The 15,210-nt window shown below is 43.2% G+C and overlaps 1 protein-coding gene across 1 annotated transcript in view; it reads right to left on the bottom strand.

The window, feature by feature from the left end:
• The window catches only part of IARS2 (isoleucyl-tRNA synthetase 2, mitochondrial), a 59,625-nt gene that overhangs the window by 600 nt on the left and 43,815 nt on the right, over positions 1–15,210 (bottom strand). Inside the window, exons 15-22 of the mRNA XM_059146622.1 lie at positions 11,959–12,067; positions 9,774–9,876; positions 8,245–8,370; positions 7,270–7,401; positions 6,118–6,224; positions 5,253–5,398; positions 4,382–4,572; positions 1,495–1,639 (exon numbers count right to left, since the gene is read on the bottom strand). Of these exons, the coding sequence (XP_059002605.1) occupies positions 1,495–1,639; positions 4,382–4,572; positions 5,253–5,398; positions 6,118–6,224; positions 7,270–7,401; positions 8,245–8,370; positions 9,774–9,876; positions 11,959–12,067 (1,059 nt within the window). The remainder of the gene's footprint in view (positions 1–1,494; positions 1,640–4,381; positions 4,573–5,252; positions 5,399–6,117; positions 6,225–7,269; positions 7,402–8,244; positions 8,371–9,773; positions 9,877–11,958; positions 12,068–15,210) is intronic.

Below are 15,210 nucleotides of genomic sequence, written 5' to 3'. Positions count from 1 at the left end.
ACTTGCATCTCTCTTCTCTGTGGTTTGCCTGTGTTCCTTTTTCAGCACTTTCTCCCGCCCCTGGGGAAAGCTGGTCAGCGTGGCTTCATTTGCCACATTCCAGAGACAGCTGTGACCACGGACTCACACCCTGACCGCTGAAGACAGCTGGGGAGCCCGAGACCCCGAGTGAGCCCGTGACTGATGTTCCCCAAGTCACGGGTTGTCTCCTCACACAGAGGCCTTCCAGCTCTCCATCCGGGCACAGTTCCCACCAATTACACTGCCTCTCCAGCTACACGAGAATTTTGTTTTTTTAAAGATTTTATTTATTTACTTGACAGATATCACAAGCAGGCAGAGAGGCAGACAGAGAGGAGGAAGCAGGCTCCCTGCTGAGCAGAGAGCCTGATGCAGGGCTCGATCCCAGGACCCTGGGACCATGACCTGAGCCGAAGGCAGAGGCTCAACCCACTGAGCCACCCAGGAACCCCTGCACAAGAATTTTAAGAAGAGCCAAATTACAGTGACAACTGCAGTGTCCCCACTTACACCTTGGTTTAGGGGCACCTGGCTGGCTCAGTCAGTGAAACATCCCGACTCTTGATTTCAGCTCCGGTCAGGATCTCAGTGTGGGATCCACTGGATCCTAGGATCGAGGAGTCTCAAGCTCTCCCTTCCCTCTACCTCCCTCTCTCTCTCTCACCCCCTCTCCTAAAAAAGAAAATTCTTGTTTTAAACAAAAACAAAAACTTCTCCACTATTAATACTCCCAGACTTCAGCCTAAATATATACAATGAAGAAATTTATTTTCTAGCCATTATACAAAGAAAGTACATTAACATTTTGAAAAGCAAGTGAGAATCTTCACTACATGGTCAGTGCTTCCAGGCTGCGGACTGAAACTGATGCCCATAAGTGAGCCTCCCGCCTCCTGCTGGCACCTAAGAACCACGACGAACACGGGCAGCGTCACTATCCCTGCGGGATCCACGTGTGATTCCCTGTTCACGGGACCGTGCCTCCAGGCCACCACTGAGAGCTAAGCAGGCTGACCAAAGCCCCCCACCGAATCCCCGCGCACTGCGGGAATGAGTTCCATAAAAACTTCTTCCTTAACCCTTCATGAAGATTAGCTAAATCTATTTAAATAGGGCGCGCGAATAAGGAATTTTAGAGTCCACACTGGGGAGGGGCGGGTAAGGCAGGACCAGGATCCTGAGTACCAAAGCAGAGGGACACAAAAGCCAACAGGAGTGAGGTTGACTACCGTCACCTACGATGACCACTGTTCACAGGAAGGGAGGGAAAGCATGCTCCTCTCCCCAGCCCCGTGTTCCCAAGATCCTCAGGTAGGACACTTCCGAGAGCTGGTTTGGAAAGTTGGCCAGTCTCCATGAAAAGGTGTACTCTAAGAACATCCCTCTAGAACACACGTGATGGCCTGCAAAGCCGATGACCTCCGATCACCATCCGTTCCCCAGGCCTGCCTGCTGCTCTCCCCTCTTCCTTACCTTCTAAATTGATCAGGAATGTCCCTTTGCGCTCAGTGACATCTGTCGTCGTTGATCGTGGCTCCTGAGACAGTAAAGTCGTCTGGGAAGCCATCATTAGTTCATTCAGCTGAGACGTGCTGGAAGTCTCCTCTGCTTGTAGCATCTGGGAATAAGCATGCTGAAGTTACTGTCTGAATGTTTACCGCAAACTGAGGTTAGAAGAATTAATGCTGCAAATTCTTGTGTTCACCGAGTGACCGAGTGACCCTTTAGTGCCATTATCTCCTAATCTAATACTATTAAATCAGTTAGAATGAAAAGTTTTTTTTTTTTTTTAAATTTTAGAGTGCATGAGCAGGGGGAGGGACAGAGGGAGAGAGAAAGTCCTGCACATTTCCTGATGAGCAGGGGCCTGATGTGAGGCTCGATCCCATGACCCTGAGATCACAACCCGAGCCAATGTCAAAAGAGTCGGCTGCTTAACCGACTAAGCCACCCAGGCACCCCTGGAATGAAAGGTTTTAATTAAAAATGTCCAGGCAATAGTATGTGCTCTGTAATATACTTTATGCCGGGCACTTCACTCTGCCAGATGCTAAATGTCCATTATTGCTAATTATCATGGCGTTTCTCATCCCATTTTCCAAACGAGGAAACCTGCTCTGAGGAGTTAAGTACTCCCGGTTCTCAAGCAGTGAGTGCTGGAGCTGCACTTCCAGCCCAGGTCTGTGGGCCTCCGAGGCCGGACTGCTTTCTCCCTGAGTCCCGCTCCCCACATTACAGGCGTGTTAAGATACAATCTGAACAGACCTGCTCTAGCAACACACACCAGTGGTGCCAACAGACTAAAGCACAGAGCTGTTCTCAAGTACAATAAAGTGGAATGTCTGATAATGCATTTTCACACTTCTCACTGTAACTCTGCTCTTTAAAATGAGTTGGTTGGTTTTTTTTTTTTTTAAAGGAATGTGTATATTAAATCAAGGGGTGCCTGAGTGGCTTAGTCAATTAAGTGGCTGACTCTTGATTTTAGTTCAGGTCAGGATCCTTAGGGGCCATGGGATCGAGTCCTGCATTGGGCTTTGTGCTGAGTGTGGAGCCTGCTTGAGATTCTCTCTCTCCCCGTTGGCCTCTCTCCCTCTGCTTGCACATTATCTCAGAAATTTTTAAAAACTCAAGAAAAAAAACAGGAGAAATTAATCTGGTTTTAACAAATTCATGTAACTGGTAAATCATAGATCCAGGACTCCATCTGACAGTTATTTAGTGTAGTTGCTAAGAAAAATCCATTATTTTTTAAAATCCCAAAGAATTTTTTCCAATATAAATGACTGAAACAAGCTGTTATTTTTTTTAAAACTCATTACTCAGAATTAACGAAGTGAAAAGATACATGACATGTAGGAGAAAAGCCCAGAACTACGCTGCATAGCTGTAGCTAGGTCACAGTTTCAATGCTCTTCTTTGCTCATAAAATAAAGGAGTCAAGCCTCCCAACTACACGTTTTTTTTTTAAAGATTATTTAGAGGGTGCACACAGAAGAGAGGCAGAGCGAGAAGGAGAGAGAGACTCTCCTACTGTGCTGAGCGCGATGCCGGGCTCCGTCCTGCGGGGGAGAGCGTAACGGACCTGAGCTGAAATCAAGAGTTGAATGCTGAACCACTTGAGCCACCCAGGGGCTTCCCAACATAGAGATTTCAAAGTGCAAGTATCTTACTGAAATCATCTGCTGGCTGATCAATAATCTACAGACTGCGAGCCTCAAATCTTAATTACATTATGAAAAATTTAACCTGAGCTTACCGACCAAATGAGATGGTCATTTTTAGAGAACTATGATAGCAGTAAAACTTTTAAAAATATATACATTGTCAATTCTCTTCTCCAGCATTAAAAGTAGAAAAAAATCAGGGCACCTGGATGGCTCAGTTGGTTCAGCGTCTCCGTCTGCTCAGGTCATGATCCCAGGGTCTTGGGATCGAGTCCCGCAGAGGGTTCCTAGCTCAGCAGGGAGCTGCCTCCTCCCTCTGTCTGCCACTCCCCCTGCTCTCTCTCTCCCTCTGACAAAAAAAATTCTTTTAAAAAAAGAAAGATATTAAAAAAATTTAAAAATAAAGTAGAGAAAAATCTCGAGTCAGTATGTTAAGCCACAAGCCAATGTGGCCATTGAACCACTAATAATTGCAAGAAGAAAGTCTTGATGGTGCTTTTGGAGATAAAAATAGGATGAATGGGGCACCTGGGTGGCTCAGTGGGTTGAGCCGCTGCCTTCGGCTCAAGTCATGATCTCAGGGTCCTGGGATCGAGTCCCGCATCGGGCTCTCTGCTCAGTGGGGAGCCTGCTTCCTCCTCTCTCTCTCTCTGCCTGCCTCTCTGCCTGCTTGTGATCTCTCTCTGTTAAATATATAAATAAAATCTTAAAAAAAAAAAAAAGGATGAATGCTTTGAGATGACATGATCATTTGCTGCAGCAAATGAATTTTCTTCAAATCTCCTGAGAAAAAGATGGAAGTCTTTTTTTTTAGATTTGTTTCGAACCTGGTCCAGGTGGACAAAATTCTCAGAAAACTAGACACTTAACACAAACCCCTCAATTTTTGTGTATTGTAATAACAATGTCATCAGTTTCTGTCACTTACTTAATTAGCCCCGAGGATTTGCGTTTCAAACATGACTCTGTTGCATCTTACCTGTCCCAACTTAGAAAGGATGTGGCGACAGAGTACATGCTTCAGAGAAGGGAAAGGAAGCACGGAGGAGGAAACAAAGACTCCGTGATAAAACCAGTATTACACGATCTCTAAACTAAAAAAATGTTCCTTATACAGAGATTTTTAAAAGCCAGATTTCAGGTGAAGCTCTAGGATACTGACATCACTTTCAAAGAGACAAACTGCTGCTCACCTCTATGATCTCAAAAAGCAGCCCAGGCTCAATGACAAGGGTAACCTTGTACTCGGCTGCGTTTTTACCAGGGATGCTCCCAAGAAAGGAGTCTCTCATGGCACAGGTGCTCTCTATGGCTTCCTCTAACCCAGGCTTCTTCCAGATAGAGCTTGTTCTAATCCAGCCAGTACGAAAAACACTCTTGGGTTCTTTAAAAAAATAAATAAATAAAAGTAATTTACATATATTGCACACTGTATAGAAAACACTAACCATTATATGCTATTCATGGGAAGTAAGAATTGGTATTTATGGTAAATATTATGGAGCCATGCTAAATGCTTACCAAACATTTATATGCACATTTTGAAATATAAACAAAGGATAAAGTATTATAGTAAGATCCCAAGGGAAAAAAGGATGCCTAGAAGAAAATAAAATGGGAAATATTGACAGTAGCTGCCTTTGGATAGTTAGGTTATGGGTGACTTTTCCTCCTCTTTCTAAAAAATTTCTATAGTTCCTAATTTTCTATAAGCTTAATACAATCCAAGGAAAAGACTATTATAAAAATATTCACGAAAAGGCACTATCCTTGGTTTCAATAAAACCTAACTCCTATCAGACACTGACAAGTTACTTAAGAAACACGGATTCTGCGGGAGAGTCCAGCTCTCCTGCATTTCGGAAGGTGCTCCCGGGTGCCTCCGGCAGCTCTGCAATCCGTCCTGCCGCGCTCCGAACTAGTGCAGACACAACGGAAGGGCCCAGACGTGTGTTGCCTCAAAGCGCTCAGTGCAGGCGAGAAAGTGCCCCTTGCACGCAGGGGAAGTCGGAGGTGGCAGTCCTCGTGCAGGGTCTTTCTCGAGGGCGCATCAGGCCTCCTTACCTTTGGCGTAGGGGATGTGCTGGAATACTTCTTCAGCCAAGTGAGGAAGAATGGGAGCCACAGAACGAACCACGACGTCCAGAATCTCGGCTAATGCGGTCTGGCAAGAGCGCCGTTTGGGGTCGTCCGCGTTTTCGCAGTAGAGCCTGAAGGGGAACCGTGTGTGCTCAGCGGGGACCACACTGTCTACACAGGGAGCCCCGAGGCCGCTGCGCCCACTGTTCCCACCGGGGCCAGTCCCGTGGCTCGGGCCATCGTCTGACATAAGACGTTGGGTCACGTAACTGTACCGCTAAGCCCCTCCTCCACTCTCCCCTCCGAGCCTCTCCCGGCAGCACTGCCGCAGCCAGGGCGTGCGCGGCAGCTCAGGGTACCCCTCCGTCCACGTCAGCGGCGTGAGCAGAGGACGGGGTTACGGTCCCCGCCCGTCAGGTCCTTGTGGCGCTCACGGGCTGCGGTGACCCCTCCCGTCGGCCTCGCTGCCATCAGTGCAGACCGAGCGCCAGGCCTTCCTCTAAAAGCACATCACATCGCTGATCCTACCTGACGGCCGTATGGCACCAGGCGCCTGCGTCTGTCCCCTCCTCAAAATGCACAAGCTCCTGAGAATAGGAACTGCATCCGTCACCTGGTACTGGCACCCCTTCCTCACCGAGCACTCACTGTCTCAATCGCATCGCAAAGCGCATCCCTTATGTTCCTTAAATTCTCTGCTCATAATCCCGGGAGGTATGTCTTATCACTTGACTCAATAACCCAACGTCCTAACTGCACGGCGCTGCCCATCGTGCTCACCTCTGTACACCCACCTGCCAAGGAGACGCTGGAGAAGTATCGGAATACTTCAGTGTTCAGTCATACGTACCGGTCCTTGATTATGCTGAAATAAAAGCTCGAAAGCTCTCTGGTATAAAATGCTCGTAGCAGTCGAACAACTTTTCCAAAATCATATTGTTTGTATGAATCAGTAATCTAGGGAACAAAAGCCAAAATAAATTTGGAAGTTACAGTAAACCAATGAAAATGCAAGTCATCATGAGCAAAAATATGTACCTTTTCACAAAATATGTTTCAATAATTGTTTTCTTAAAGATTTTATTTACTTATTTGTCAAGAGAGAGACACAGCAAGAGAGGAAACACAAGCAGGGGGAGTGGGAGAGGGAGAAGCAGGCTCCCCGCCAAGCAAGGAGCCTGATGCGGCGCTTGATCCCAGGACCCTGGGACCATGACCTGGGCTGAAGGCATACACTTAACTGACTGAGTCACCCAGGCGCCCCACAAAATATGTTTCAAAGGCAGAAAAATACGAAACAGAAGATACACAAGAGTGACAGGATCTTTCAAACATTACTGGCTATCAAATTCAACCACTGTCAGAAAACACTGAATATTCCACTCTGGAAACTAGGAAAGAACACTCATCAAGGGAAGGGATGAGGTTCAAAGTCATAAACCACACCATTTTAAAAAAGCAAAGTGTGCAAGTTACTAATGTTCCCTCATTTATGCCTATGAAGTAAAATCGGGCAAAAATCTGCAGGTATGTCTCTGACTTAATGGTACATGGAAGCAGCTACATTTCCAATTTTTGAGCAAACACACATTATATGTTTTATATATAAATGAAAAAATATCTTACAAAACACACAGGAATAGTCGTTTTAGTTATTTCTATACTTTGAGGGGTACATCTGTAGATCAGATATAGGTCTACTTTACTCCCGCCTGCTAGAGAACGACATAAAGCTGATCTGGAGAGGAAAATGTGGTGTTAGGGGAAGGCAGGGCCTACATTTCCACCAGGGACTGTGAGTCTTTTGAAAAACCAGGAAAGAAATCCTACGACGTCATACCTATAGTCAACCTCAGAATGTGTGGCATTTATCAAGTGTAACTGTTCTCAGTGCTACGATTACTATTTCTAGTAAGATCTGTTCGCCCGCACACAACTCCAGTTTCAACACTCAGCAGTACTGATATTTCTATTTTCCGGGAACTTATTAATTCATACTCACCTTGTTTGCTAAATCCTGCAGTAAGTGCAGCATGTACTGGTCTATGACATACATGTCGTTAACGGGAACGGAATCCGTTTCTGGGTTGAAGCCAGCGACGTTTCCCAGAAGAAAGCGGAGTGTATTCCTGAGCTATTGATGTTGAGAAAAAACACGCAGTCAAAAAATACATGCCGGGGATGCCTGGGTGGCTCAGTTGGTTAAGCAGCTGCCTTCGGCTCAGGTCATGATCCCAGCATCCTGGGATCGAGTCCCACATCAGGCTCTTTGCTCCGCAGGGAGCCTGCTTCTCCTTCTGACTCTGCCTTCCACTCTGTCTGCCTGTGCTCGCTCTCGCTCGCTCTCTGACAAATAAATAAATAAAATCTTTAAAAAAAAAAAAAAAAATACATGCGGCCTTCCATTCTTACTGAAAAGTTATTTTTCTATAATTTTTATACAACTCATGTTACTTTCTTAATAGGATACTTCTTAAGAAAATAACTTTCCTAAATGAGACTACAAATGCAAACAAGAGAGACTCATTGCAACAGCAGAATTTTAGAAGGAACCCCTGGACTCTACACATGAATACTGATTTCTCATTTTATTTCTTTACAACCTTATAAAGGCAAATCGCCGTTCAGTGGCCTGGTTTACTCATCCATGTAGGTAAGAATGTTATTTTCACCTGCTTCCCAGGCAACAATAAGGATCAATGGAATAAGTGTGAAAGGTCACTGAGCACATGGCAAGTATATAAAATAGTGTAATTTCGTATTACTCTGTATTTTATAAAATATAATAGGCAATCTATAAAATTTTTGTGTTAAACTATTAATATTTTTAAACAAATAAACACAGGATATTTTTAAGTGCTCACGTGTAAAAACTCATTCTTGCTGCTTTGTGATACCAAACAAAATGTCCTTCATTTTAAAAATACGTAATTTAGCCAACCTTTTATTCAGACATAGGAAGAACAACAACTCTGACCTTGCTAATATCATCTCTGGCAGCGTTAAGTGCAGACGGACTAATGGTCACTTCGGTGAAGACGTTGGACTCGGCTACCCACCAGCGGAGGACATCAGCCCCATACGGAGGCTCCTTGTTTGGATCCTTTCGGGGGAGGAAAAAGACGCATCGACATATAAATGGCTTTCAACTCTAATTAGGTGAACAAATGTTCTAGGTATTCCTCCTCAGAAATATGTGAGCACAACGTGGGCACAGAATATCCCGCACTGGAATGAGCTAAGGGCCAACAGTCTCGGAATCAGCTGCGTGTGAGCACCCCCGGGAAACAGAGCGCTCGGCCGGCCCGCTGCGAGCGCAGACGTGGGCGAGTGTCCGCACCCCTCCCTCTACTACAGCCGGGGGCAGAGGGGCCCGATGCCTCCATGACGGCAGAGGGGGAACAGGAGGACCTGCTCTTCCCTTCCGGCGCTCCCCGGACACTCCACACACAGAGCCACGATTACTGGACATTAGGAGGGCAGCAAAAAGCCGAAGGAGTAAAATAACAGATGAGTGATTTCTGAGAGCAACTCCAAAATAAACCAGATTATTAGCAACCCCAGATCTGCTATCCATTAATGACTTGCTTTAAAGTGTGTAATTTCTGAGAATATAATAATGAAACAAGAAGTTGCAATCTCATTTGTTTCCTATACCATTTCCATGGAACTGTAAATTTTTGGTTTTTTAAATAAATGTTTACAAATTTTAAAAGTTCTATTAAAAGAAGGGATGGGGCGCCGTGGTGGCTCAGTCAGTGAAGCATCCAACTCTTGATTTCGGCTCAGGTCACGATCATGAGACATGAGACAGAGCCCCACGCTGGGCTCCGTGCTCAGTGGGGAGTTTCTCTCTCTCTCCTTCCCTCTGCTCTTCCTGCTTGCACACATGCTCTCTCTCTCTCAAATAAATACATCTTAAAAGGGGGGGGGGGGGGTTGGGAAGCATGGTTCAGAACCTAATTAAAGACTCAGACCTGAAACAAGCCAACAGGGCCTCAATCCCAGTCTTTCCCTTTTTCATTAAAATCATTAAGAGTCTCGATTTACACTAAATTCTACTCCTGAAACTAATGTTACACTACATGTTGGCTAACTAGAATTTAAATAAAAACTTGAGAGAAAAAAAGGTTTAAAACGTGGTAAGGCGCCCACTACCGGCATAAAAGAGCTGCCGATGTTGCTGTTGACGCTGCTGCCGATATTTTTGTTGCTATTGTTTTACACTGAAATAACTACACCAAGGTTTTGTTGCCAATTTAAAAGTGTTAAAACAAAAGAGCTGTTTTTATTTTTTAAGATTTTATTTATTTATTTGAGACAGAAAGAGAGAGAGAGAACACAAGAGCGGTGGAGGGAGAAGCAGACTCCCCACTGCGCAGCGAGCCTGATATGAGGCTGGATCCCAGAACCCCGGGACCAAGACCCAAGCCGAAGGCAGATGCTTAATCGACTGAGCCACCCAGGCGCCCCAAAACAAAAAGTTTCAAAGAACCACCTACGTACTTGTCCTCCGTTGATGACCACATCAGGATCAATGACATTCCCAAGAGATTTGGACATCTTTTCTCCCTTTTCTCCAAGGGTAAATCCATGAACCACCACAGTCCTAAGAAACAAATCAGCCATTACGATAATAAGCACAGCTACCATGAGCTCTTTGGAGATCACTTATAGCTTAAAAAGAGTATCTCATCTTGAAAAAAAAAATACAGGGTTTTTCCTGACAGATTCTGAACACTTTTCTTGAAAGTCTAGTTCTCAGTTGTTTATTTATCATGATTGTTGTACAGTAAGCTCTTAAGGAAAAATCTTTCATGTTTACCTTCACTAAACATTTCCTGCGCACCTATTAAGTATTGATTTTGATCACTAAAACTAACCAAGGAAAAGTATGTCTTAAAAAGAGCAGATTACCATTTCAAAATTATTTTCAAAAAGACAATTTATGACAAATACAGCTGTTGTTCTACTGGTGTGAAAAAGCATGTTCTGTAAGAAACAAACATGGAAATTTTTCTGGGATGAGTTTTCATTCTGAACCAACAATAATCTTAAGCTATTTAAGAACCATTCTGAAATCAATGATATGTACCTTAACAGGAATACCCAATCTAATAATCTAATAAATATAATAAAATCTAATAAAATTCACTAATGGAACACTTCAGTCCATTAACCGCTTGTGGATATTACAAATATAAGGATATTTGACCTCAGAGTGTCTTCAATCAACGTAGAGTACCCTTCTCTATATTGTTTTGGGTCAAGTCTTCCCATATTTTAAGATTGAGCTCCTGGGGCGCCTGGGTGGCTCAGTGGGTTAAAGCCTCTGCCTTCGGCTCAGGTCATGATCCCAGGGTCCTGGGATCGAGTCCCGCTCTCTGCTCAGCAGGGAGCTGCTTCCTCCTCTCTCTCTCTGCCTGCCTCTCTGCCAACTTGTGATCTCTCTCTGTCTGTCAAATAAATAAATAATCTTATTAAAAAAAAAAAAGATCGAGCTCTTCACAGATGTCCCCACTGTTCCAGTAAATGCTGACATTACCTCTTGTGGGAATGATAGGGTATAGCGGTCACAAGACTGCTCTGTATTGTTGTCTCCTTTGTCTCTCTCTCTTTTTTACTTCAAACTCTTACTATCTCATGAAACAAGACTGAGCTACTACAGGAGGTGTTTTCGATCCAGGCACACCTTGGAGATATGGCACCTTTGGCTCCAGACGACTGCAATAAAGCCACTCAAATTTTTTGGTTTCCAGTGCACATGTAAGTTCTGTCTACACTATACTGCAGTCTATTGAGTATAACAGCTTTAGGTCTAAACAAAGAATCTATATACCTTAATTCAGAAATACTTTATTGCTAACTAAAATGCTAACTATCCCCTGAGCTTTCAAAAAGTTGTCATCTTGCTGCTGGGGAAGGCTGGTGGCTGCTGACCACAGAGGGCAGAGGGTGCTGCCAGTGGGGGCGACTGCGGCAACTGTTTTTTTATTGTTTTATTTTTTTAGATTTTATTTATTTGAGAGAGTGAGCACGAGAGAGAGCACATGCAAGGGAAGGGGTAGAGGAAGTGGCAGAAGCAGGCTCCTTGCTGAACAGGGAGCCCAGCACGGGGCTTGATCCCAGAACACTGGGATCAGGACCTGAGCCAAAGGCTGATGCTTCACCGACTGAGCCCCCCAGACGCCCTGTGGCAATTTCTTAAGACAACGACGAAGTCTGCCACAGTGACTGACTCAGCTTTTCGTGAACAATCTGCCTGCACCATGTGGTACTTGCTAGCAGTTTCCCCGGGACAGAACTACGTTCAAACCTGGAGCCAACCCTCTCAAATCCTGCTGCTGCTGCACAAGCTAAGTTAACGTAATATTCTAAATCCTTTGTTGTCGTTCCAACGGTCTCCCCAGCCTCTTCACCGGGAGCGGATACCGACACCACTTTCTCTGTTCACCCACGAGACGTGGCCCCTCAACTGTGAAAGTCAGACCACGGGCCTGCGCAGTTCCGTCCCATGCACAGGCTCCGCTGTGGTCCTGGCTCTCGCTGTTCCCACCACATCTGCAGGCACTTCCTCCATGGAAGTCCTTCAATTTGTTAAAAAAAAAAAAAGGCAGGATCTGCAATCAAGCAAGTACCCGGCAGAAGTACCCAGGTGTGGGGACCTGTTCAGCTCAGGTTTAATACTCACTTAAAAGGTGCTTTTTTCCTCGTTGCCACACTTGTTAATAAAGAAGACTGAAACCAACCGCCAAGCTGGTCTTTTCCTTCCAAGTACAGATCTGCTCTCTGGTCAGTACCTCAAAAATAAATATTAAAAAACACAGAAGTTAAAGTCAACTAAAATTGGAAAATGAAAATAAATATGTATCGATGTATTAAAAATAATCACGTGACTTCTCATGTCACGCTATACCTGAGAGGAGACGGAATGAACGCATTCACTTGAGCTCTTCTCCTCACTGCCCATTTTTAAGATGGAGACAGGAAATGTTAGAGTATGATCTCCTAACCACAGGCAACTGAAACAGTACCTAAATTGGGCACTGATTAATAATAATTACCAGTACCAATATTTCCAGTTAAATCTTCTAAATGAAAATGAGCATCTAAAAATTTTATAAGTGAAAATACTCTATGCGATACTATAATGATGGATACATGTCCTTTATCCATCTGTCCAAACCTGTAACATGTACAATAGGAACAGTAACCCATGATGTAAACTGTGGACTTGGGGGGTTATGATGTGTGCCTGCAGGTTCATGTCTTGTTAACGAACGGGCTGCTCTGTTGGAGGGCGTGGACAGTGAGAGAGGCCGACTGTCTGTGGAGGCAAGAGGAATGTGGAAAATCTCTATACCTTCCTCTTAATGTTGCTATAAATCTCAAACTGCTCTAAAAAAATCAAGTCTTTTCAAAAAGATACAGCGAAAGGAAAAAAAAATGTCAAATTTGTAGGGACATATGTATAAGCAGGCTTGAGAGCTACTTCTGTTTTCAACAATAAACCAGGGTTAATTCAAGAGTTAATAATCTGAGATTAAAAAACCACTTGGCAAACACTGTTAAGTCATTTCAGTCAAGAATCATCAAGGGTGCTTAACCACTAGGTAAAAATTTGGTAAGAAAACAGGTATTTCCAGTCTTAAAAGTATCTCCCTGCAAGATACTTTTTAACACAACAATTTCTATAGGGAGATGGGGTGAGAAGTAACCACAAGAGAGAAAGAGAGAAAACAGGCTGACACCACCTCCAAGGGATCCAAGTTCAACATCACCAGTAAGTCATCATAGAACTTCTGTTAGGACGTACTGAAAAGGACACAGTTATCTCTTCTGTGATATTCCTGCCCAAAATGCATAGTTAAATCTCATCATGAGGGATAAACGCAAAGTGAGGGACCGTCTACAAAACAGCCTGTACATTCATGAATGTCAAGGACATGAAAGACAAGAACAGAATGGGACTAAAGGGAGAGGACAACGAAATGCCACCAATGACCCTAGGCTGGCTCAAGCACCCTTTTGTTTCTCTTTTCCTATAAAGGACATTACTGGGTGAAAGCTGAATCAGATCTGGAGGGAACAGGATGGAATCAGGGTTAATCTCCTGATTTTGATTTTCATATTGGTTATACAAGAGACTGCTGAGTTTTAGGAAATATACACCAAAATACTTAGGGATAAAAGAGCATCAAGTCTGCAACTTACCCTTAAATGGTACAGAAGAGTGTTTATATACACACACAGGGGGGAAATATATAAAGTAAACGTATTAAAATGCTAACTTTGGAAAATCTAGATGAAGGGTATGTGCTACTTCTTTATTCTGTGACTTTTCAGAGTAAAATGTTTGTTTGTTTCTTAAGACTTTATTTATTTATTTAGAGAAAAAGAGTGTGTGTGAGTTGTAGGGAAGAGAAGGAGAGAGAACCTCAAGCAGACTCCCCGCTGGGCACAGAGCCCAATGCAGGGAGCCCAATGCACAGAGCCCAATGCAGCTCGATCTCACAACCCTGAGATGGTGACCTGAGCTGAAATCAAGAGTCAGACACTTAACCTACTGAGCCACCCAGGCACCCCAACTTTTTTTTAAGAACATGAGGTCTTTGGAAAAGATGATTTCCATATTTTAAATCTAATTTCACAACTCTAAGAAGCCCCCATAAGACTCTAGGAAGCCTTCAAATAGAATTTGTTTGGTTAAAGGATTGAAAACTACTCCAAAGCTCTTAAGACCTAATGCAAAAATTCTTTCCAGTAAGTTTATACTACATTACATCCCAATAGCAGCGTACAAAAGGGAGGAATGTGCTAATTATTTCTCTTTTTAAATCTTTTATCCTTTTTTTTCCTGAATATATCTTTTTTTTAAGTTTTATTTATTTAAATAATCTCTACCCCACCAATGTGGGGCTTGAACTTATGACTCCAAGATCAAGAGTTGCATGTTCCTCCAAGACTAAGCCAGCCACACTCCCTACACCTTTTAGTAAAAGAAAAATCAGAACTTTCTTATCGAAGTAGAAATAAACTTGGGAGTTGTAAAACTCCAGGAAGAGTAACAATTAACCACGTGACAAAAAGTTAGTATTTCTATTACAGTAACTTTTTCTCTTAAGAAAATTATAAAAATTCATATTTAGAGGGAATAATAAACTGTTCAGAAAATAAACCTCTAAGATTATGATTTAGGCATGGCAGTAAATAAAGAATAAGCCAATTATTTAAAAAAAAAACTATTAAAGGAAATCAGCAAAAAAAAAACTTGAGTAATCTGTAATTGTAGATTTGTTTAACTTAGCTTAATTGATAAATTTTGAGCAACATTATTGCATTTAAGAAGGCAGGTTTTAGGGGCGCCTGGGTGGCTCAGTGGGTTAAGCCGCTGCCTTCGGCTCAGGTCATGATCTCAGGGTCCTGGGATCGAGTCCCGCATCGGGCTCTCTGCTCAGCGGGGAGCCTGCTTCCCTCTCTCTCTCTGTCTGCCTCTCCATCTACTTGTGATTTCTCTCTGTCAAATAAATAAATAAAAATCTTTAAAAAAAAAAAAAAAAAAATCTTTTATCCTTTTTTTTCCTGAATATATCTTTTTTTTAAGTTTTATTTATTTAAATAATCTCTACCCCACCAATGTGGGGCTTGAACTTATGACTCCAAGATCAAGAGTTGCATGTTCCTCCAAGACTAAGCCAGCCACACTCCCTACACCTTTTAGTAAAAGAAAAATCAGAACTTTCTTATCGAAGTAGAAATAAACTTGGGAGTTGTAAAACTCCAGGAAGAGTAACAATTAACCACGTGACAAAAAGTTAGTATTTCTATTACAGTAACTTTTTCTCTTAAGAAAATTATAAAAATTCATATTTAGAGGGAATAATAAACTGTTCAGAAAATAAACCTCTAAGATTATGATTTAGGCATGGCAGTAAATAAAGAA

This window comes from Mustela lutreola, chromosome 14 (assembly GCF_030435805.1).
Source record: "Mustela lutreola isolate mMusLut2 chromosome 14, mMusLut2.pri, whole genome shotgun sequence".
NCBI lineage: Eukaryota > Metazoa > Chordata > Mammalia > Carnivora > Mustelidae > Mustela > Mustela lutreola.
The sequence above is the reverse complement of the archived record's forward strand: the minus strand, read 5'-3'. Positions and strand labels throughout refer to the sequence as shown.